Source organism: Varanus komodoensis, unplaced genomic scaffold (assembly GCF_004798865.1).
Source record: "Varanus komodoensis strain SLA01 unplaced genomic scaffold, ASM479886v1 scaffold47, whole genome shotgun sequence".
NCBI classification, from domain to species: domain Eukaryota; kingdom Metazoa; phylum Chordata; class Lepidosauria; order Squamata; family Varanidae; genus Varanus; species Varanus komodoensis.
Genome location: NW_025336045.1, coordinates 4635120 through 4660046, shown reverse-complemented (window position 1 = coordinate 4660046; position 24927 = coordinate 4635120). Strand labels below are relative to the sequence as shown.

The 24927-nt window shown below is 43.8% G+C and overlaps 1 protein-coding gene across 1 annotated transcript; it reads left to right on the top strand.

The window, feature by feature from the left end:
• The first annotated feature begins 2436 nt into the window (after window positions 1-2436).
• Window positions 2437-24469, top strand: LOC123030851 (b(0,+)-type amino acid transporter 1-like). Its single transcript, XM_044445138.1, has 6 exons — window positions 2437-3177; window positions 6743-6876; window positions 15415-15544; window positions 19901-20025; window positions 22394-22481; window positions 24236-24469. The coding sequence occupies exons 1-6, from the start codon at window positions 2437-2439 to the stop codon at window positions 24467-24469; spliced, it is 1452 nt and encodes a 483-aa protein (XP_044301073.1).
• The last annotated feature ends 458 nt before the right edge of the window (window positions 24470-24927 follow it).

Below are 24927 nucleotides of genomic sequence, written 5' to 3'. Positions count from 1 at the left end.
GCATGATCACACCAGCCTGTCCCAGCTAGCAGTCCAGCAGCTTTGCTTCTGGACCATTTTCAAAGGTAGCCCAACATATACTGCATTGCAATAATCCAAACATAGGTGAACAGAGCACGAATAGCTGCCTCAAAGCGAGTTCTGTCCAGGTAGTGTCACAGCTGACATACAAGCCTAAGTCGATAAAACGTGCTATGAGGTGCCCAGGACGTGCTGACAAAGTTTGAGTGGGTAGTTGCTGACCAGAAAGGGGAACTTCAGTCTCAGATAACTTGATGAAAATGTCAACTGTGTGCAACTGTGTTGACAAAAACTGAATCTGTGTTGGAGATCAACAGGAAAAAACTGAAAATAAAACGGTCAATGTCATAATACCTCTATGCAAACCATTTTGGGACACTGTATGCACTTTTGGTCACCATAGCTCAATAAAAATGTTGTAGAACTGGATAAGGTGCATAATTAGGTGCATGTAAGAGGGTACATAATAAACGTGCATAGAATTATATATGCTGTAGAGATGTGTTTCTCACTCTGCTGTGATGCTTGAATCTGGGTCATCCAATGAAACGGGAGGTTCAGGAGAGACAAAAGGAAGATGTAGTGATAGCCATTAAATTGAGTGGCTTTAAAGAGGGATTAGAGCAACTGGTGGAGGTTGTCAGTAGCTACTAGTCCTGGCAGTAGTAATATGTGAGGTTTCTGGTCTGGAGAGGGTAATCTGTCATATGTGCTTGGCTTGTCTCCCTGGACTCTGCCTCTCTTTCTCTCTGCCCTAGGTCGGCATGGGTGACCGGCAGGAAGCAAGTCCATGCGAGTCCGTGAAGCTGGCTTGTGCATATGCGGCCACACATCCTTTGTGCAAGAAGAGTTCTGCTTCTGAACATGTGACTTGTGGGCTTTGTGTACGTTGTACACCTTGCACAAGGAATTGCACACTTTGAGCAAAGACCTGCGTACTTTGAGCAAAGCAGGCACTAGCATTTTGCAGTGTATGCTGAATTGATCATTGCTTCCTCGCCAACTGAATGAAAGAAGTTCAGCAAGTGCGAAAGAGCAGGATTCTGGCCCGATCTTTGCATCCCTGCCTGATGGCTATGTGCTGCCTTCACTATCAGAAGCAGTCTATGTGCAACAGTTTCTTGGAAACATGAGCAGGAAGGTATTGTTGTGCACATCTCCTGCTTGTGGACTTTTCTATGGGCATCTGGTTGACCACTGCGAGAACAGCATGCTGGACCAGACAGACCTTTGATCTGATCCATCGTGGCTCATCTTACATTCTTAACTGATTATTTTAACTGGAAATTTCAAGGATTGAACTTGGGATCTTTGAGATAAAAGGCATCTGCTCTGGCCCTGAGAGCTAATCCACTTCACAACATATGACAGTAATGCCTTTTCTCAGAAGGGTAGTTGAGTTAGTTTATTATGATAATAACAAAAAAGAGTATTTTGGCACTTAACAGACTAAGGTCTTTCCCACATGAAGCATTTACTGTGTGCTCATCATTTCCTACTCATAGTTGTTTATAGATTTTAGATGCTCTTGTTTTGCTTTTGTAGTTAATAAGCACTTTCAATGAGTTCTTTTTTTTTTCCAGAACAAGGAAATTTGGCCTTCAGTTGTGAAAGAAAGCACAACTTCTTGTTGCATATTTGTGTCATTCAGCTATCCCACAGTGTCACCTAGAGTTAGAGGTATCAGAAAAGGAGGACAGGAAAGGCGAATAGATCTTATTTCTGCAATGAAACTAAAAGTAGATGCAGCAGATTAATGGCTGTGTGTAGAAAGCGCTAATCCATTTATTATGGCATAAACTTTCATAGATTCTTCCACTGCATCACATGCCTGAAGTGCTGATCTCAAAATGGCATATTTCTATACACATGATGGGGTGTGGAGAGACATAAATAGTGTTGTCAAGGGGAATTATCTTTGGCAATTTGCCAAATATGATGCCGCACATATTTCATGGGATTTTTAGGAGCTTTGATCAATTATCTTTGATCCACCACCTGTTACCTAGACAACACTATCATGACCAAAGTTTATTATGAACTATGTTCAAACTGCTTTTATCAATCCATCAGTCACAAAGAATAAAGTACAGCTGTGGACAACTTATTTCTTTCTTTCACCTGAAGCACAGAGCAACCAGCCAGCTGAAGACTAAAGAGAACAAGAACCTCTTTGCTTGTGTCTAAGAAATCAAGAGGAAGATTTTTAGCAGGTTCTGGGCCAAAATGAAGCAATGCTGCCTTTCCCACACCAGAGTGTCTCTACCAAGTAGAAACGTTTACAGCTGAAGGCTTTGAAAAATTCAAGTACAACAGCCAAAGACAGCAACTTTAAAAAGTGTCTGTTGTCTCTTTATTCCTGGAATTGTTGTCACTTCTAACTTCTCAGGAGAAACTAATCCTGCTTTTTCCATCATGGAAAAGGGAAGAAGAAACCTACCAAGCCCAGATGCTGAGCAACATGGGATTCTGGAGACCTTGAAACTGAAGCGAGAAATTGGATTGACCAGTGCTGTGTCTTTAATTGCTGGAACGATGATTGGCTCGGGTATTTTTATGTCCCCGGAGTGGGTACTGCGGAATATAGGTAGCCCTGGAGGAAGTCTCCTTATCTGGGCTGCCTGTGGTACACTTGCCACCTTTGGGGCCCTGTCATATGCTGAACTGGGAACATTAATTAAAGAGTCCGGAGGGGAATATATCTATATCCTGAGGAATTTTGGCTCTCTCCCAGCTTTCCTTTTCTCATTCACCTCAGTGCTTGTGGTCAGACCTGCTGGCGTGGCCGCTATCTCACTGAGCTTTGCAGAATACGCCGTGGCTCCCTTCTACCCCGGCTGCTCTTCGCCTGAGCTGGTGGTCAAATGCACCGCTGTGGCCTGCATTGTGGTTTTAGCCTTAGTCAATTGCCTCAGTGTGAGGCTGGCCACCTCGGCCATGAATGTGTTTACAGCTGCCAAGCTCTTGGCATTACTGGTCATAGTCGTGGGAGGGTCAGTGGTGCTTGCCCAGGGGCACACACAAAGCTTCCAGAATGCCTTTCTCAACACAAAAGCTGGTGCCGGGGCTATTGGGATTGCATTTTATCAAGGACTCTGGTCTTTTGATGGATGGAACAATCTGAATTATGTGACTGAGGAGATTAAGAAGCCTGAAGTAAGTGGAGAATCTCTTTACCTTTAAAAAATATATATATTTACTGATTACATACTGGACTGCATATATTTATCATGGGCGTATGTGTGGCCTGCAAATTTCACACCAAGGCTAGCCATATGCGAAAGTTTGCCTGGATGCTGGACATGCTACCTGGTCCCATTAGCAAGCCCAGATTCTCAGCTTTCACTGTTACGCTAGCCTTTATACCCAGGTGGGCAGCAGGTGGCTCATAAGGCATTTTGGACTTCAACTCCCAGAAGGCCCTGCCAGCATGGGCAATAGTCAGGAATCACACAAAATGAAGTTCAGAAACTCTAGTAATCTATTTTCTACACACCCCTACCAGTGGAATGAGGCAAAGTATGCAGGCTCTGCTTTTCCTAATCAAGCCACCAAAGATAGCAGCAAAAATAGCAGCTCTTATCTTTCACATCTTAGTTTGTGTGGGAAATTTATTTTTTAAGACAATGTGGCCAGTGTTTAAAAATTCTCAGTGCCATGGCAATCTACTCTTCCTGGGTTGTAGACTGAGTGCTCCAGCTGCGAGAGGAGGAGGGCTGGGGGAGACTTGCAGCACCATCTCACAGTGCATTTATCACCACCTTTTTTCCTCTTGTGAGGAACCCAAGGCAGCTGACATACCTCCATCTTATCTTCCCAACAACCCTGTGAGGTAGGTTAGAATGAGGGTAAGTGACTGACCCAAAGCAAGCTTCATGGCCTAGTAGAGATTGGAATCTGGATCTCCCACGTCTCTGGTCCGGCAATCCAACCACCACACCCCACTGATTGCTAATATAGCCCATTGGTTGCAGCAAAGGTCAGTCTAGTTAAATTACCCTTCTTTTCTCCCCATACCAGCCTCCATTCGTTGGTCAGTACCATGCAGGAGCCTTGCAATTCATTCATTGCTGTGTAGATGTGTTGCATTTTTTAACATTTCAAAGAGGAAAAAGAAAAAGCAAACAAGGTTGAATAATATACAAAGTGCCCCAGCTTTGGGGAGCTGGAATACGGCAACCCTGTTTGCGCCTTCCCCCAAAAGCTGCACTTATTTCCTACCTAAGAATTCTTGACAATTACAAGCAGGAACATTATACAACCTGTGAAAAGTTACTATCTTTATGAGCCCAGTGTTAGATCTTTACACCTGGGGCAGGAAACTTGCAGCTCTCCAGATGTATTTACTATAACTCAGCCCTAGCGAACATGGAACTGTAGGCCAAAACATCTGGAGAAGTACAAGCTGTCCCGCTCCCGCCCCCATGTACACATATTCCTGTGCTGGGCACGTTCTGGTCATTGTTACTTAATTGTTCGCTCAGACAGGATTTTACGAAGACTACAAATCGTTTCCTTCAGCCCTGGATGTACATGTGTGTGTGTGTGAGAGAGAGAGCAGAGACAGGGACAATGTCTAGATATATTCACCAATTAATTGGGTCTTGATGATATGCTTTGGTTCAGTATGTACTGATTAAGTTATCTCTAGGAAACAACTTGTGAGCATCTTGCTTTATCAGAAATATGTTCATATCATTTATCTTTTCTTGATTTAACTCCCTGTGCCTGTAGCAATTTCACTATAACTCCTGTTCTTCTGATCAAGTAAGGCTTTCATGTAAGAGAGGCAAATGTGACAACTATACTCAGGTCATGTTGTGTATTTGGGGGAGGCTTCCTAGTGAGAAATGTGGCCAGCAACAGTGGAGTTCCTGAAATGCTGCGTTTGTGACATAAGATGGCAGCACTCAGTTGCACGAGAAACAAAAATCAAACCATAAATTTCATATTCACAAATTGTATCATGATGATACACAATTTATAATACCTAAATTTTGGATTCACAAATTATAAAATAAGAAGGGCCAACAAGCCTGGATTTGAGGTTCAGATTTTAAACTTCAGCCTATACTCCTGGTAGACAGAAACTGAACTTTGATACTTCTTGCTTCTTGTAATTAAATAGCAGGCAAAGTCTAATATCTGGAGATTAGCAGTATGTACTGTTTTAGTGTGAGGGGTTGTTTCCTAAAGATGTGCAAATAAAATCAGTTGCAAGAAACGAACGTCATCATTAAAGTAGAGAACAAGAATGTGGACTAGTTAAGATCTATATAATGAAATGTGTATTTGTCATATTATTCCAAAACACTTCTCCAAAACTTTTCAGCAGGCTAGATCTTAAGCAAAAGAAGAGGAACAGGTGTGGGAGCTGGCTTAATGTTACAAGTACAAATTTTGCATCTTTTTACCAGCATCTTACAATGGATGGTAGAGGAGGAGACACAGTAGGTCCTGGCATTAAACACATTTCATCAAATCCTACTGTTTTTGGTGAGCATTACTCCTAAACAGTTTCAGGTTAAAGCTCTCATCAACTTGAGATCAGGATATTTGAGAAAGCACCTTCTACCTTTCTGGTTTGCAGTCATCAGGTGAGGCACTCGCTAGTAGTTTAGCATGGCCCTGGGGTCCATTTGGAGACAGCTCAGAATAAAGCTTCAGCATATTGGCCTCCTCTGTATGGAACTCCCTGCCTCTTGATGTCAGGCAGACACCAATGTGGCTTCATTTCCAGGGCCTTTTAAAAGCACGATTATTTACACAAAATTTCACCATGGTTTTATTGGCAAAATTTGATTTTGAAGATGTTTATTTTGCATTTTGCATCTTGTTTCTCACTATTCTCTGTCTGGGAATCTTATTGGAGATAGCATGGCGTATAAACCCTGCACATAAAAAACAACAAAAATCAATCCATGTGCCTGGCTTGCAGCCAGTGTATGCAGATGCAATATGATTTCACACTACATATGTTTGATAGTAAACATTTGTCTTCCAACTAGTGCAAATGAACAGCGGACTCTTTGCCCTCTTTGCCCATATGTCCTTGTTGCACATCAGGCTCTTCTATTAAACATACTGTTAAAGGGTTCCCTTCCACTTTTTGCAAACTTCTCTCATTCCCTTTTTCTCTTTTGTGACGTTGGGCGGTAGATCTGTTTTGAGTCTTCATTTATTTTCAAGAAAGAGACCAAATACAGCATTTTATATGGAAAATGGTCTACAGATGCCCACGTATAGCATCTTTGCAATGACTCTGCAAAGTCCAGCTTGTTTGAACTCAATAGATTTGCTCGGCGCTTCTGATCCAATGACCAGGTCAAGTCAAGCTTTCCCCCACAAACTTCTGCCCCTAAAACAGGCCATGGCTGGTGGGGGGAGAGGGGCTTATTGCTAAGGAAATGTGCACAAGTGCACTAGAACTATATAGAATTCACCTTTTGATTTGCAAAAATTTATGCAAATTGTCCTCATTCTCTGAGGTTTTCCCCCCTTCAATGTGCAAACCATGGCTCCTCGTAGAGAAAGAAGCCCACGAGCTGGCTCAAATTGCACAACAGCACACTGGGCACCAGTGTGGGGCTATGAAACTGGAATCCAGTGAGCTGGATCATGAAAATGCATTGGATATTCATCTGCCTGTTGGATTGCTCATCCACCCTTACACGTATCTATGGCACATGCTGTTGTGTACCTAACTTTATTCTCTATCCAGGTGAACCTGCCAAAGGCAATGATGATTGCTATTCCTCTGGTTACCTGCTTCTATTTGCTGGTCAATGTGAGCTACTTTGCAGCCATGACACCTGCTGAACTGCTGTCTTCCGGTGCGGTGGCCATTACCTGGGGGTAAGGTACACTTCTGAGCTACACTTATATTTACCAGAACCAACCACATCGTACCCATTCTACAGTTCTCACAGAGCAATGCTCAATAGTGCTTAAAATGCCTGTAAGACATCCCGTTCATGCTAGTATAATGTTTGCCTAGCAATGCTACTGATGCCTTTGAGCCATGCAGTATCAGATGGCTCTCAAAATCCTCTCACTGATCTCATCCACATAAAAATCCCATAAGAAGCACATTCACTTGCCCAAGTGTTGCAAGTATAGGCTATCTAGTTTAGAACTGAGAAAGGCATTCAGAAATGGTTTGGGTGAAGTGCTTGAAAATGCTCGCTTCATTAAGTGTCTGGAGGTAACTGAGGGGCAGGGAGAACGTGCCGCCCAGTCTTTGTGGGAAATAATGCTGACAAAGTATTCTCAAAATATATACCATAAGAGCTTGTGTTGCAGGGAAGAACTCTAGATTTGTGCGCTGTCTGGAGCAGGACCTACACTGGATCCCTTTTGTGAGCCACCACTGCACCAGTGGAAGGGGAGGCAGGAGACAGAAGGGGGGCGCCTGGGCTGTGAGAACAGTTTGGATGGGGTTGGAGCAGACTTTAAGCCTAGATGTAAACTTGGCAGGGAGGCCCAACGGTTAAGCACAGTGGGGCCCATTGGCACCTCCTTCTTTGTCCGAAAGCGGGTACCCTGGGGACATCATGCTGGAGCACCCATGGAAGCGGGATGAAAGCTGCCTAAAGTGTACGCTCTTTGCATCCACTCCCCCATGTCGTGATCCTGCCAGTGCTGGCTGAGCAGGGCTGATCACGAGCAGCCCCACATTCCTGGCATCTGCAGGTTCATGGGGCAGGGAACCTAGAGTGAGGTGGAAGGGCTGCCCGGCACTGGGCTCTGAAGCCCAGCATGAAGTGGCCGTTCCTTCCCTGCTGCAGAGCTATGCTGTGCTGCAGCTGAGCAGTGGGGAAGAGGTGCAGGCCACCCCACGCTGGGTTCTGAAGGAAGGCAAAAGACGCGCTCATTTCTGCCCAGCACGGAGGGTGCAGTGATGGAGATGGTGGGTAGGATGCAGGTACTGGGCCTTGCCTCCATGAGAGGAAGTGCGGCTGAGCAGCTTACTCTGTCAGTGCATCCCTTGGCCCTGAAGGGTGTTTGGGGAGGCAGCGTGCTGTGGACCCCACCAGCTTCACAATCCCAGTCTTCCTCTGGCATTAGCAGGAGTGCAAGGGAAGCCAGTGACGACTGTCCAGGTGCCTCTAGGGCATTTGGATGGATGTCAGACCCTATTTTACCGCCCTGGTCAAGGGCTTCCCCAGTGTTGTGCTTAACCACAGCTTAGTGTGCCAGCTTGTTTGGATGACATGCTAAGCTGCAGGAGTTCTTTTAAACCCTAAACAAGCCATGGCTAATTGGAGTGGTATATAAGCTGCCCAGGGTGACTTAACAAATAACTCCAAGAGGCGCAAGGGAGGGTCAACATGATACACTCAGTGATCCTCCTCAGTGGCTTCGCATGTCCTGTGAAAACAACACTGAAGTAAGACAAAACAATGGCTGCACTGATTTGAGAGAAACAGAGGCCAATAACTAGAATAAATTTTGGTTAATTTATTAACCCTATCCCTAATGTTTTCAAGGAAAATGAGTTTTAACCACCAAGTGGCCAAAGCTCTTATACATCCATTTCAACTGTATGTCTGGGTTTCTCCCTAGACAAAAGAACACTCAGGTAAAATATACTCCAGGGGCTCTATAATCCTGGACAGGGAGACTTGTAAGAACAATTTTTAAAAGGTTCTTGTGTTGCCGTGGTGACATTCATTCTTATTAAATTCCAGAAGAGTAGCTATGCTAGTCTGTAGTCTGCAAAAACAACACTTTGTCTCCCAGAAGGCTGATTTACAACATAACTCTACTTGTACGTGTTTATTCAGAAGCGATTCCCACTGAGTTTCATGGGGCTTCCTCCCTCGTAACTGGTTATTGGGTTGCAGCCTATTGTGGCACAAGCTTCCATAGGGATGATCTCTTTTTCATTGAATGGATGAAGTGAGCAGTGAAAGAGTTGAAAATGTTGTAAGCAAACATGGGTCTGAGTTGCACATAAAAGAAAACCTACAAACATCTAAAAGGCTACCAGTTTTATCCAGGTGTAAGCTTTTGTGAAAACACTGTCCAGTTGCTCAGGTGCAGGATTTCCTCAGGACAATGTCCAAGAAAACTTTGCCAGGATAAATTATTACTATTATTTGTATAATATTACATCTACACCTAATCGTTCTTCCTCTTGCAAGAAACTCAAGGCAGATTACAAGATTCTCCTGCTGTCCACTTTACCCTCACAACGTCAAGTTTCTTTGTCCTAACCATCTGAGGTACAACTTGAAAACTGAACGACACCCTTTAAAGCCAAGCCCATTTAACGTTGCATCTCTTCTGCCATCGTTCCATCTTAAGACTCTGACCATGCAGACTTTCAAGTCAAACTGTCAGATTGATTTTTTCTCCTCTCTTCTCATCATCACCCCTAAGTAGTATTTTGCCTGGAATAGAAAATACGGGAAACTTGCAAAAGTTTTGTCCATTTTTTTTTGGGTTGGTCCTAAGAATATGAGTGGCTGACCATGGATTTTTTTATTTTTTCTAATGCACCAAACTGCTGATTTTATTTTATGTAACCGTTTCCAACACTCTAACCACCATGCCACATGGGCTCCCATGTTAGCCTTTAGGTTGCAACAAGACTATTTATGGGCTTTGCTGCAAAAGGCTATCATGATTGTTATTGTTGTTAGTCGCGAAGTCGTGTCTGATCCATCGCAACCCCATGGACAACATTCCTCCAGGCCTTCCTGTCCTCCACCATCCCCTGGAGTCCACTTATGCTGACTGCTTCAGTGACTCCATCCCGCCACCTCATCCTCTGCCGTCCCCTCCTTCTTTTGCCCTCAATTGTTCCCAGCATCAGGGTCTTCTCCAGTGAGTCTTTCCGTCTCATTAGGTGGCCAAAGTATTTGAGTTTCATCTTCAGTATCTAGCCTTCTAAAGAGCAGTCAGGGTTGATCTCCTCTAAGACTGACTGGTTTGATCGCCTTGTGGTCCAAGGGACTCTCAGGAGTCTCCTCCAGCACCACAATTCAAAGGCCTCAACTCTTCAGTGCTCAGCCTTCCTTATGGTCCAACTTTCACAGCCATACATTGCAACTGGTAAAACCATAGCTTTAACTATGCAAACTTTTGTTGGCAGCGTGATGTCTCTGCTTTTTAGTATGCTATCTAGATTTGCCATAGCTTTCCTCCCCAGGAACAAGCGTCCTTTAATTTCTTGCCTGCAGTCCCCATCTGCGGTGATCTTGGAGCCCAGGAAAATAAAATCTGTCACTACCTCCATTTCTTCCCCATCTATTTGCCAGGAAATGAGAGGACTGGATGCCATGATCTTAGTTTTCTTAATGTTGAGTTTCAAGCCAACTTTTTCACTCTCCTCCTTCACCTGCATCAAGAGGCTCTTTAGTTCCTCTTCACTTTCTGCCATTAGAGTGGTACTATCTGCATATCTGAGTAACATGGTTAGCTCTCTGGAAACGGTTACATAAAATAAAATCAGCAGTTTGGTGGATTAGAAAAAATAAAAAATCCGTAGTCAGCCACTCATATTCTTAGGATCAACCAAAAAAAAACGGACAACACTTTTGCAAGTTTTCCTTATTTTCTATACCAGGCAAAATACTACTTAGGGGTGATGATGAAATGAGAGGAGAAAAAATCGATCTGATAGTTTGACTTGATGTCATGAAGTCTGCATGGTCAGAGTCTTAAGATGGAATGATGGCAGAAGAGATGCAACGTTAAATGGGCTTGGCTTTACAGGGTGTCGTTCAGTTTTCAAGTTGTACCTCAGATGGTTAGGACAAAGAAACTTGACATTCCCATTTATGAAAATGCTACCTACCTATCTCCCTTCTGATCTACCTATCTAAATAAAAAAAAGTCTCCAACCATAGAGGGATCTACTTAGGCTGTGCATTCCTGAATGATTCCTGTTCTGCAAAGTGGGATTAAGAATTAAAATATCTGACTTCTGGAAGCAGTATAAAATTAAGTGCTTGCATGATGCGGATCTGCAGATGTACAGTCAGACACACTTGAGCCTTTGCGGCTGGTGTTCCATTAGCACAACGTCCCGCATAGTGTTTATGATTATTGTCAACTACCTCTTCCATCATCCTTGGCCATGGGCCAGGTTGGCTGGGGCTAATGAGAGATGTAGTCCAAAACATATGGAGGCCCACCAACTTGGTGAAGGCTATATATACACATTCCCCAGATTAACAGCTGGAGAGAGAAAGACCACCAGTATTTCACCGAGACAAGTGAAAAACCTAATTAACTATATACAAGTGAAAAATCCATTGAAGATAATCTTTCCCTCACCTCTCATTCCTGATTAACAAGGTATGTGCTAAGGATTTCCTTTGTGACTGTTTCTTTGAAACCCTGGCCCCCTGCACACTCACTTTAAAGCCCAGCTCCCTCCTGCCTGATTAACCTTTTCATTCTTGGGAACCCAGCCAGAGTGAAGGATGGGAGGAGAACCACCAAATGTTGTGTCCCAGACAATGGCTTATCTCATGGAGCAGATGGAGAAGTAGGAGGTCACAGAGACAGCGGGAAGGAGAACATAGCAGCTGTTACACGGTGCTTACTTATCTTGAGATGAGGCACTGCTGACCTTTTCTCTCTTGTTTTGTTCTGGGGCTGGTGGTGGCGGCGGTTGGTTGTTGTAGTTCTCTTTTTCCTTATTAAACTCAGAACTTATATTGGTCATGAAAGAAGTTGGTTGACAACAGACCATTTTCTGGTGGGTCACAGCCTGGACAAAGGACACACAATATTGCTAGGCAAAATATCTCTCTTATATTTATTTATTTTATTTAGAAAATTTCTAGGCATTTATACTAGATATACTAGGTATATAAATATACTAGGTAGTTCATTTCATTTCCTTTTCATTTATTCTACAGATAATTAATATCTGTTTATTTTGTTCTGTCCAACAGACAAAAGCTCTTTTACAAAGATCAAACCCCCAAAATTTAATAGAATAGCATAGCATAATGTAAAATATTGTATGTGTCACTACAAACACAAACCATGTTAAACAACCCACAGGAAAAAACTCAGGTAAAACCTGGTAAAGACTTATTTATTTATTGAAAATTTGTATATGCTGTCCCAATAGTAAAAGTCTCTGGACGGCTTACAAAAAACAGAAACACCAAAAGCAAAGCAATCATAAGGTGTCAAATTCCTGTGCGCAGATGATGGTCTTAACCTGGCCCCAAAGGACGGCAGAGTTGGTGCAAGGCAAGTCTTCCTGGGGAGAGGCTTCCATAACTAGGTGGCTGCCCCTGAGAAGGTCTTCTCCTGCTGCCGATCTCTGAGCCTCCCTTAGAGGAGGCGCTTGAGGATCACCTCAGATACCGCAGGAGATGCACTCCGGACCAGTGGTCACGAGGGTGGTAGAGGTGGTCGGGCAATGGAGTGCCTGCATGGCTATAAGGCATATTAGCTAGCACGTGTATAAAGAGCCAGTGCTGGCCCCTGGTTCTGGAGGGTCCTTTGGCACGTGGCGCTCCCGCCACCACCAGTGAGTCTGCCTTCTCTCCACCGCTGTCTCCAGCCGCTCTGGCTCCTCACCCTCTGTCCCATTGCTCCCTCTAGCTAGCTTGGCAGGGCGGTGAGCCACCAAGTAAGTAGGCAGTGGCTAGGGCTGCTGGAAACATGTGCCGCGATCCACGTGAGTTTGGGTTTCTGTGAATCCGATAGGCAGATTCTGTACTGGGCCAGCCTCTTCTGAGTCATGCGGATTCTTTGAACGTGCAGAATGCCTCTTCTACGTTTGGGGGAGACTGCATTAATTTGCACTAGCGCTAATGTGGATTAGGGCAATCATGCAAGTGTTTATTCCCCTTAATTAGGAATGTTAGTAAAGGATTCAAATGAGTTCAGGTTTCTGTAAATCCAGCCCATAGACTCCACAGCAGAGCAGCTTTTTTCTAGCTGCATAATTTCTGTGCACTTATGGACAGGTTTTTTACTTCCCAGAACTGTAAGCAAATCTAATTATATAAAACTAGGAAAAAGAAAAAAAAGTAACCAAAAATGTACATTTTCCCTATAGACCAAAGAATAAGAATGTAGATTTTTTTTACTCTTAATGAGTTGTGTACAAATTTGTATCAGTACTGACATGCATCAGTTAATGCACATTTTTTGCAAATGCACATTTTTTGCAAATGCACATGTGAATTAGTCCAGGTAGATCCAAATTCTCCTACAAAGCATATGATTCCATCTATGCTGGGAAGAAAGATGCCTGGCAATTCACAAAATACAGATGGAACAGATTATCTATCTATCTATCTATTTAAAGTTTTTATATGCTGTCCAATACTAGAGTCTCTGGATGGTTTACAAAAACAAAATTTGCACGTCACTAATGCAAATGGACAGTTGTGCATTTAAAAAATGCATGCATCAGCATTTGTTAATGTGGACCAGTGACAATGCGCACTGACTAATGTGGAACAGTAAACTGAAACAAGTGCAGAAGTGCATGCCCACATTAATGTGAATCAGTGGAAGGGAAATGAAAAACAAATCCAAATTCTCCTACAAAACTTCTGATTCCCTCAGTGAGCAAATACTGCAGCAAAAGACGCCCAGCGATCCATGAGACACAGGTGGAAAAGATGCAACGATCTGTACACCCCCAGCAGCGGCACAGGCTGCTCTCATCACCGGTACAACCACCACCACCTTTGTCGGGGCCAAAGCAAGTGGCAGGTGAGCAGTCAGGCTGCAGTGGTGGTGAGGAGGAGGCCTTCCAGGGGCCCGTTGTCCATGGACTCCCACAGGGGTGAGGGCCTTCAGTAGGAACCCGGCCTGCCCTTGATGCCACGTCACCAAAGTGCACGGCTGTTTCTACAGGTAGCACCATTCTGTGTATGTGTCCTGCTGGAGTGGTTATCCAGGCCATGTAACACAGGCACACAGTATTTCCTTAGGCCAGGATCCTAAAAATATGAATCCAAAATCCATTATCTGTAAGTGCTTTCGAATACCAGGAGGTATATTCTGAACTCCAGCTTCAGGAGCGTTTACAGCAATGGTACTTCGGGGGGTTGGGGGGGGGTGGAATAACCCATTGCCAGGAAACGGGAACAGAACGGGACACTGATTTGCATAAAATCTATACTTGCTAAGCCATATGTATGGGTGTGCATTTTAAAATAATTGCAACAGCTGAAATAGAAATACATTTACCATAGTGGCAAATGCACTGTGACTTGTATACCTGTTCAGCTGGATGTCCAGACACTTATTGCTGACAGGGAGCGTCCAGGCCTCTGCTTGCCCTCCCCAGCTCTTTATCTTTAAAATGGATTGGGCAACCCTTCAAATAAATGACATCTTCAATTAGAGGACAGCCCTCTGTGAAGTAGGACACATGGCTACCCTAGCGACCGACTCCCAACCAAATACAATTAGAATTGCTTGTCAGAGTATATTTAAAGCAGTACCCCAAAGAGGAAGCCAATCTTGTAGATAAGATCCTTGAACGTGATTATATTTAGAGCAATTTATAGGCAATGGTGCCTATAGCATCTGGCATTATTGTAGCATTTTGATTTCAAGATAATTTCTCACACAGTTTGTTCTGTTGCTTTTGATATTTCTATCCTTGCTTTGGTTTCTTTCTGCAATCTGCTTAGGAATTCCTTTTGGAACAAAAATATATAACAGTTTATTGGTTTCTAGCATTGCCAACTAACCCTTGGTTATCTTAAGGAAATGTTTTATTCTTTTATCACAAATTAGTTTTATTATGATTCTTATTGTGAAACACATTGGATATGATACATGTGAAACTAAGAAGGGAAGGCTGGATGAAAATATGAAATGAATGTGAAATATAATTTGAAGATTTTCTACTATCACCCAGAGATATTTATATAGAAAGTGGGACATGGACTTAGATATCATTCAGGAAAGTGAACTTTTCTGGAAAAAGGATGATAGGTAAGGTGCAATGCTTTTCCAGCTGACCTGCCCCTTAGCCCCCTATCACAGCCCTGCTATCCCTAAATTAGATTAAGGCCGCCTTCTCTAATCTACTGCTCTCCAGATGTGGTGAACTGCAACTCCCATAATTCCAAGGCAGCAGTCCAACATATCTGGAAAGCACCTGAAGGAGGATGGGTTAAGAGGAGGTGAAGAATAATGCACTGTGTCACAATGCATGTAAATCAATTTATTTTTGTTCTGGTTTAGGACTGCAAGACTGCTTCCAGTGAAATGGTCCAGGTAGATCTGAAAACTCTTCAACACAACATAACCTGAATTTCAGGGTGCAAAATCTTAGCTGCAGGAATTGGTTTGCCTTTCTAGCCATAGCTGCATGTGGCTTAAAGAGAACTAGGCCTTTTTCCTTTCTTAGCCATTTTGTCATAATTATTTCTCAATTCCCCTCCATAGCCATAAGGTCCTGGGCAACTGGGTATGGGTGATGTCATTGTCAGTTGCGCTTTCTTCGTTTGGATCAGCTAATGGGACATTCTTCAGTGGAGGCCGCATGTGCTACGCTGCAGCAAGAGAAGGCCACATGGTAAAGAACGTGAACCCAGTGATGATTCTGCTGCATTTGTGTGTATGCACATGTGCATAAAATGGTTACAGTAATACCTTGGTTCACGAACGCTTCTGTTCGCGAACAATTTGGTTCACAAAAAGAAAGTTCAGCAAAATTTTGCTTCCATTTGTGAACTCTGCATCAGGTGACGAACATGACCGCGGCCATCTTTCCCGCTCTGATACATGATTGTGGCTTCCTCTAGTTGAGATCGCGGTCGCAGACAGACCTGTGCACACTTGCTGTGAAGGTTTTTTGTGTACTTTTTAGCACATACAGTACTGTACAGTATTATTCAATCCAGCATGGCTCCAAAGAAAGTGCAGAGCAAGCATGGTGGTAACAAGAAAGTGCAGAGCAAGAATGGTGAGAAGTTTTGAAGAAAATAACCATTGAATTGAAGAAGGAAATTGTAGAAAAGCATGAGTGTGGTATTTGTGTGACTGATCTGGCCTCGGAGCGAAGTCGACAATCTCGACTATTTTGAAGAATAAAGATGCCATCAAAGGAGCTGATGTGGCAAAAGGAGTAACCATGTTAACCGGGCAGAGGACACAAGTGCTGGAAGAGGTGGAAAAACTTTTGTTAGTGTGGTTGAATGAGAAACAGCTGGCAGGTGATGGCGTTGGTGAAGCAATGATCTGTGAAAAAGCCAGGAAATTGCACAGTGATTTACTGCAAAAAAGCCCCTCTACAAGTGCAGCAAGTGTTGAATTTAAAGCCAGTAGAGGGTGGTTTGATACTTTCCGCAAGAGAAGTGGTATCCACGTGTGATAAGACATGGTGAGGCTTCCAGTTCTGACAAGGCCGCTGCAGAAGCCTTCAAGAAAGAATTCACGGGATTCATGAATGCAGAAGGATACGTCACTCGATCACAGTGACATCACAGATGTTCAGCTGTGATGAAACAGGGCTCCTCTGGAAGAAGATGCCCAACAGAACCCACATCACACAGGAGGAAAAGGCACTGCTGGGGCACAAGCCCATGAAGGACGGATTGGCCCTGTTGCTGTGTGCGGATGCAAGTGCCAGTCTGAAGATCGAGCCACTACTGGCGTACCAGTCCCAGACCCCTCGTGCATTCAAGGAACAGAGGGTGGACAAGGCCAGGCTGCCTGTTGTGTGGAGGGCCAACGCGAGGGCTTGGGTCACAAGGCAATTGTTCGTGGAATGGCTGCACAAGGTGCTTGCACCCACCGTTAAAAAATATCTTTCTGATGACCAACTGCCTGAAAGGTGCCTTCTTCTGATGGACAACGCCCTGGCACACCCTCCAGCCTTGGTGGATGATATGGATGCTGAGTATGACTTCATAAAAGTCAAGTTCCTCCCCGCCAACACGACAGGTCTTCTGCAGCCCACAGACCGGCAAGTGATCTGCAGCTTCAAGAAGCTCTACACAAAAGCGCTCTTCACCAGGTGTCTTAATGTCACTGAAGAGACGTCCTTGACTCTGAAAGAGTTCTGGAAGAAACATTTCAATGTCCTCCACTGCATCAACCTCATTGACAAAGCCTGGGAAGGTGTCACGTACCGGACCTTAAACTCAGCCTGGAGGAAACTGTGGCCAGAATGTGTCACTGAGTGTGACTCTGAAGGGTCTGATGCAGAGGCAGTGGAGGAGATTGTGTCCCTGGGCAAGAGTGTGGGCCTGGACGTCGATGGTTCAGACACAGAGGAGCTTGTTGAGGACCGTAAGGAGGAGCTGACGACAGAAGGACTTGCTGGACTCCAGAGTGAGCAGCAGAAGGCACTTCCCGAGGAGCATTCCACCGAGGAAGAGGAAGACAGGAGGTTAGCAGTGATGTGATACAGTCCATTATGAAAAAATGGAATGAGTGCCAGGATTTCTTTGAGAAGTACCACCCCAACTTAACTGTAACGAACAGAGTGTTGAATCTGATGAACAATAATGTGGTCTCTCATTTCCGGAGGGTTATGCAGCACAGGAAAAAACAAGTGACATTAGAATGATTTTTCGTAAAAATTGACCCTGCAGCTAAGAGACAAGGAAGAGAGGAAACCCCTGAAGGAGATCTCGCTGATATCCTTATGGAAGGGACTCTCCCTCCAAACAATAACCTCCTCCCCGCCCACCTTCCTGTTCTCCACACCAGAAGTCGCCTCAGGCAAGGTTAGGGATCTCTGTCTTCATACTGTACTGTACTTTGTTTCATAATTTTGCAGTTAAAAAAAATTACATATGGCTCAGAATGGATTAACGTTATTTACATTGAACCTTATGGGGCAATTTGATTCGGTTCGCGACCAATTCAGTTCATGACCAGAATCGTGGAATGAATTAAGTTCGTGAACCAAGGTACCACTGTATTTACAAGCACTGTAATTATACTGAAATCAAATCAAACTCTTACCATTATTACACACATATCTGACTCCTTTGTGGTTTCCTGAAACCAAGCTAGGTCAGTTTTATCAATTCTCAGGGGCTGTGACCCATATTGTGCCAACTTTAAAAAAAAATCACTAAGGTTCATTTGAGACTGGGGAGGAGTGGAAGATATTATTTTGTCTCAAATTTTACTCTGATTGGTCTTCCTTTTTATTGTGTGTGTTGGATGCTCTTTCCTTTTTAGCTTCTCAGAAGCTTCTTAAATGATGTGACTGTGGTAACCAACCTCTTTGCTAACTGTATGCACAATAATACAGTATTGTGATGCTCTAGAGCACACAATTTGTATCCCTTCATTCCTTGATGTTATGTTGCCTTCAACCTACTGAGGCAAGGTTCAGGCAACCAGCAGTCTGAATGAAGCACGCAACAGTGCCATGCTGTTGGTACTCTGTGGCTCCTGCCCCTGCCACAAATTTGTGGTATGTGCGCCACAGGTAGAATCCACACCTAGAACCTCTAAGATGCTCATTTTCCATTACCCAGTTGAACCAATCTGGCAATTCAGCTTGGATTGTGTGAGTTAAACTGATGGAAGTCAGTTAGACTAAATGGGCTTAAAACTAGGAACGTTAGCTTAGCTTTCAAACAGACTGGACTTCTAGATCCGAAATGGAATCTTTGACCAACCTAAGTATTGGATCAAGAATTACTAGCTATGCTATTACTAAGGGGAAGAAATAATAAAATATACAACTAGGGATGTGATCCTGTGCATGTGTAGGCAGTAAAAAGTCTTACAATGCTCAGGACTGATATTCCTAGCAACAGTTGTATAACTTTTCAACTCCCAGCAAGCACTGAAGGACTTTTTTCCTATCTAGAATAGAATTATAGCCTAGGAGAATTACTGTTGGAATTTCTAACTATTTGATCTGATTTGTCCTCCTCTTGAGAAGAGCTGTAGCCTTTTCTACCTGAAGGTGTTCCCATTACATTCAGTGGGGCTTACTTATGAGCAGGTATCTATAAGGTGGCTCTTTATGCCATTGAAATCAACCGAACAAGTTAATCATAACGTTAGCTCTACTAATTTGAATTGGGACTAAGTACAACTAACTTATTCTGGATCAAACCTATAGACCTTTAATCTAATACAGGGGCAGCATTGAAGAATGACTGGAATGATTTATCCATGAGGCTTTCACCTGTAGACAATAGTCTAGTATTCCCTTCCCTGTGGCCACCCAGTGAAAGTGACTTATTCATTTAATCAGCAAAAGTATCAACCAGTTTATTTCTTCTCCTCTGTTTGAAGGCTACCCACTTACCTGGACATAAGCTCCATTCACCTCAGTGGTTCTTACTGCTGAACCCAATGGTGAACAAACATATTCTATAGGATTGCACCGCAGACCAATTTATAAAGAATGGATACATTTATGTATCATCCCACCATCTCTGCCCTTTGCCTACCTGTTTAAATGCCAAACTCCCTGGAGCAAGGGAATCTCTCAAGAAGCGCTTAAATGAGAAAGCCAGTTTGTGCCCTAAGATAATTTCCGTTTCTTAACGAAAATGCTGAAATTTCAGACAAGGCAGGAAGGAAGCATGGCAGAGCCCGATATGTGCCTTGTGTCGTCCACACAGAGGAGACGAGAATGCTGCCTAAATCCATGCACTTGAAAGTGCCACTTACATCTAGTGGGACTTTATGTCTGTGACATTCAGTTGCAATGTTCAAAGATTCATCATAGGTTAGAAAGAATCTGGATTGGCTGCCAGTTTGTAGGATGTTGATTAAAAAAAGTGCAATCCAAAACTAAATGAATGTACCAGAAATAATCTTTGACTTTGATTTACTTCTCAAAGTACAACTGCCCTGTTGACTGTTCACCAGTTCTGATGTAACAGGAAGGAGCAAATGACTCTTTCAGCCTTGATTCTTATTATCTTTTGCTTTTCGTCTTCCTTTTCAGCCAAACATTTTATCCATGGCTCACATAAAACGCCTCACTCCTTCTCCTGCTCTCATATTTACTTCAGTGGTGTCTATAATTATGGTGATACCCGGAAGTTTCAGCCAGATAGTGAATCTTTTCAGGTTTGTATGGTTAAAATTCTCAGTCGTCCCCAACAATAATGGTTTCTCAGCATAGTTTTGTTCAGATTTTAGCCCTGTTCAGGTGTTATTGCCACAACTTGAAGTGCGAGGAGCTGAGCTGGTTTGTGCACATTAGCCCTGCTTCCAACGTGTCTCCCTGCAGAGGCTCCATCTGCAACTCCCCAGCATAGCATTGAGAAGGAAGGTCTGGAGGAGAGTCCAAGCTGGTCCATGCAGCTCCAATGGGAGCAGGGCTAGCTCTGCTGCTGTCTCTTTGGATTCAGCAACGATGTACAGAGGGGTTTTCTCTTCCTCTTGCTTTAAAAGCAGGGGTCCTCAAACTTTTTCAACAGAGGGCCAGTTGAAAAGCGGTGGCGGCGGGCTGGGCAGGCAGCGGAGAAGGTCATGTGGCTGGCCGCCCTCGGGGTCGCATAATTAAAAATAGATTTAAAAAGTTATATGTTACTTACTTTCAGTCCTTTTTTAGTTTCTTCGACTTCGCTGTCTTCGCCTCTCTTTCTCTTCCACCCGCCTATCTTCTGTTTCCCGCTCCATATTCTCGCTCTGTGTGTGTGCAATGCGGGGGGGGGGGGGGGGAGGGCATGTACGCAGTTATCCTGTTGCAATTTGGGCATGCACTGGCTCTCCCTCTGCTCAGTTTTAAAGAACACCCATGCCGGCTTAGAGGTTTTGGACTTGCTTGGAGATTGTTTTCTCTGAGTGAGTCCAAAACCTTTGAGGCAGGCCGAATAAATGGGCATGGTGGGCCGGATCTAGCCCATGGGCCGTAGTTTGAGGACCCATGCTTTAAAAGTAACAAACACTGATAGATTTTATTTTAGAAGTCTTTACTTAAGAATACCCATGCATCCTACAGAGAAAAGGGATGGGGCTGAAAGACCAAAGAAAAGTTTGGATGCATAGAGCATAATTTGTAACTGAGCACAATACAAGAGGAAAAAAGTGCTTACTGCTTATTTGATGCAGAAGTCAACATGTTCTTTGGTACATGAATAAATTTATAAGAATCTCATCTTTTTGAACTTTTCAAAAAAATATCTAGAATATCACATTAAAAGAAGTATGTTTTTAAAAATGTTCAGTATGACTATATGTCTCAGAATTAAGTATTTTAAAAACTGATCTGGGTTATTTATGTATGTTTGGTGGGATTGTTCAACGATTCAGACAGTAAAAAGAAGTGCTTTAGACAATTAGTGCCATGAGTAGAATCTAAGTGACAATCACTTGTTTACTACTGGGCAATATATGAGCTTGACAGCTTAGCTCTATGCAGTTAGGTACCCCCAAAGTCCATGAAACCAACAGGTTTAGCCAGTGCTTTTTTTGTAAAAAAAAAATAAAAAAAAAAAGGTGCCGGAACTCAAGTTGCCGGCAGTAAGCGCACGACCACACACACCAATCCCAAGCTGAGCAGCGGAGCAACACCCCAAGCTGAGAGCAGCCCCTCACTATCTCACTAGCAGATAGCAGACACAAAAGCAGCCTGCAGGCACTATGTTAATGAGATGTTTGCTGCTGATCCGCTACGATTCAAAATCACTTCGTAAAATCCATTGGAAAAAAATGTGCTGGAACACCGTTCCGGTGCGTTCAATGACAAAAAAAGCCCTGGGTTTAGCCATATACAACTGCAAAGGATCGGGCTGCTAGTTAGAAAAAGGCAAACCAGTTTGCTCAGTACACAGGGCCCTACCATTATTTAGGCTGATGCGCCAACATCAGTGCTCTTTCCCACTCTTTCCCACCTGCCCCTACCTGCCAAGAAGGCCTTTTGCTCCCTTGAGCAGGTGCTCTGGATAGGACCAGTAGCCATTCTCCCACCATGACATTTGCCACAGCAAGACAGCAGCTGCCAGGGCCCTCTAAAACCACCTGCTGGGGGCACAGCAGCTGCCACTGCCGCCACTCGCTCTAGTTGCTTGGCCAGCCAGTCTGGCTGCCTCCTCATTCCCGCCTTGTGTCCCAGCAGTGGGGCTTCCATGAGAGGTCAGCTGAAGTATTGCAAGGGATGGCCAACCTGCAGCAGGGAAATGAGGCAGGAAAGGCTGGGTGGGCAGGAGCAAGCGACCAGCTGGGCCAAACAAGTCACAGAGCGGCCAGCCAGTCAAGTGTTAAAGTTGGCCAAGCAAGCAGGGGGTGGAAAGTGGCAGCAGCACCTTGCTTGTGGTGCCAGGATACGTTCAGCTGGGCTTGTCAATATTTGCAAAGGTGAGTGTTGCTAAAATGTGGAAAGAAACAATTGTACAACATGATGTTTGAACTTTTAGTACTTGCAAATTGTTGGTAGCAGCAGGAATTGCATGATCAACCATAGATGAGATGCTTCTATTTTATTTCTATACAGCTTTACAGCTTGGCTTTTTTATGGGATAACTATCACTGGCCTCCTGTATTTAAAGATTAAGAAACCAGAATTGCCAAGATCTTATAAGGTGAGCCCCTTAAAAAGGAAGTATAAACATTTTTTTTCTAAGTTGTACAGAAAAATGGGTTAATAGCAGAGTACACCGCATATAAATCTGCCTTAGAATAATGCAACATTAGTGCTAGCCAATCACTGTTTTATAGGTGGAGCTGGTTTTAGAATAATTCACTTGGATGCTGCTTTGGGTACAGGATAGTTAACAGGCATTTATTTTAATCTCTTCTTTCCTGTATTGCTTGGGAGGCCACTTGGAGAGTTAGAGAATCTGTCTGCCCAAGCCTTGTCCACCATGTCAAATAACGTGCAGCTGAGGATTGACCAGTTAGATCGACACATGGTGAATACCTCATTAAGACCCAAACTAGATATGATGTGGCAAGTCTGGGAACAGAACATTCAGTTTTTAAAATTGGTAATACTAGCCATTGGATGGGTGTAGGTTAATTCTGCTCAGGATCATGGCACCGAGTTAGGGAAATTTACCCTAACTTTACCCCCGTCTGCCTGTTTTAGAGAAGGCATTGGCCAATAAAGCCTCACAGTACCTGAAGGACTGCTTTCTCCAGGGTGAGTGCCATTTCCCAATTAAAATACCTTTCATCAGTATTTGCCCCACAGACAAAAACAAACAGGTACAACATGGAGATTGTATCCAGCTGCATCTGCAGCCTCCCGTGCCACTTGTGTGAGTCTCAGTTTACAGGTGTCATCACCTGAGGCTCAGCTCCACCTGTCCCTGCTTTGGAGGTCAGGGGAGCAGCTGCTAGATTCCAGCTCATCCCTGTGGTGCCACCAAAGTCTTACCAAATGTCTGCTCTTTGTTCCATCTGGTCCTCAGTTTGAAAGAACTGTTTGTATGGGATCACTGTTTGCTTCTATTTATTTCTCTTTACTTTAATGTGTGCTTTTAGCTGTACTGTGTTTCGTATCTTGTTTTTTTGTTTCATAAGCCCCTCAGGAGGCTTGTGTTGATTCATGGCCATATATATCACTGCCTTTTTCTTTTAAACCTGCATAGGATCATACCTAAAGCAATGGTGATAACGATGGCAAGACAAATGATGTTAGAGAGACTAATGTGGTTGCAGACTTTTCTTTTGTACATTTCCTTTTTCTTCTTCTTTTACTACTTCCCTTGGCAAGAATGGATGGGCCAGCTGGCTAGGATGCTTCGTCCCTTCCAAGTGGCTTCACTTGTTCATGATGGTTGTTTGGAAGATGGAGAGAAAGAGAAAGAGAAAGAAAGTTAGCCAGGGTGTTGAAACTGCCTGCAGAAGGTTACTTTTAAATGTCAAACTCAGATTTTTCTGACACTGCTTGATAAATATTGCCTTTATTTCCACTGTTGAAGCTTTGAGTGCCATTGAAGGCTGCATTGCCAACGTTTGCAGACATACTTCGGAAGGGAAGGGAAATCCTAAAGGGACATCACCCCAACCAAAAAAGCTCACTGAGGACTGAACGTGCTCAGTGACCACTGAAAGCTGCCTGACTGAAAAGGAATTGAAAAATCAGGGAGGCACATGGAATGGAGTACCCCAAAAGGAGGCATGGCTGATTGGCTCAGGCCCTGGGCAGCTGCAACTCCACGCTGCAACAATTCCTTGCAGGCCCCACCTATTTAATCTATGGCGCTTCTCAGAGCTGTGCTACTTGACCAGTCCAGTGGGTGAGGCAGCAAGAATACCTACTACTGCTAACTCTCAGGAAAGCCACTCCCAAATATATGCCTACTAGTTAAACAGTGTTTTCTTTACACAGGTACCAATCATCATCCCTATAATTTTCCTGTTGGCATGTGTGTACCTCATACTAGCACCCATCATTGACCAGCCTCAGATGGAGTTCCTCTACGTCATCCTATTCATTTTAAGTGGCGTCATCTTTTATTTCCCCTTGGTTCGCTACAAGTGTCATCCTGCATGCTTACAAAAATGCACAATGCATCTGCAGCTATTTCTGGAAGTTGCACCAACTGAAAAGAATGTGAATTGATGTAGGAGGCCTATGCTGTGATCATCTTGCCCTCCTCAGCTGTGGGAACAGAATGAAATGGGCACGTCTTGAGCTTTGGTTTGGTACACCACCAAAAGCTGCAGCTCTTTAAGTGTCCTTGCATGTTTAATGATCTCTTGCATACACTATAACCGACATCCCATAAAGTTAAAGGCATTGCTATAGAGCCCATGCAAACCCTGCACTGCCCTTCCTCAACCTGTCGCCCTCCAGAAAAGTTGGACAATAGCTCCCTTCATCCACAGCCATGCTAGCCGGGGATGTTGGAAGTTGTAGTCATCCAGAAGGCACCAGGTTAGGGAAGGCTGCTCTAGATCAAGGGAACATTTTGAGTGGTTTTATAGTTTCCTTATTGGGGAAGCTGCATGGTTACCATAGGAACAGGATCCTTTTGAAAACGCACACATGGTGAAATCTGAAATATAACGTTTATATAA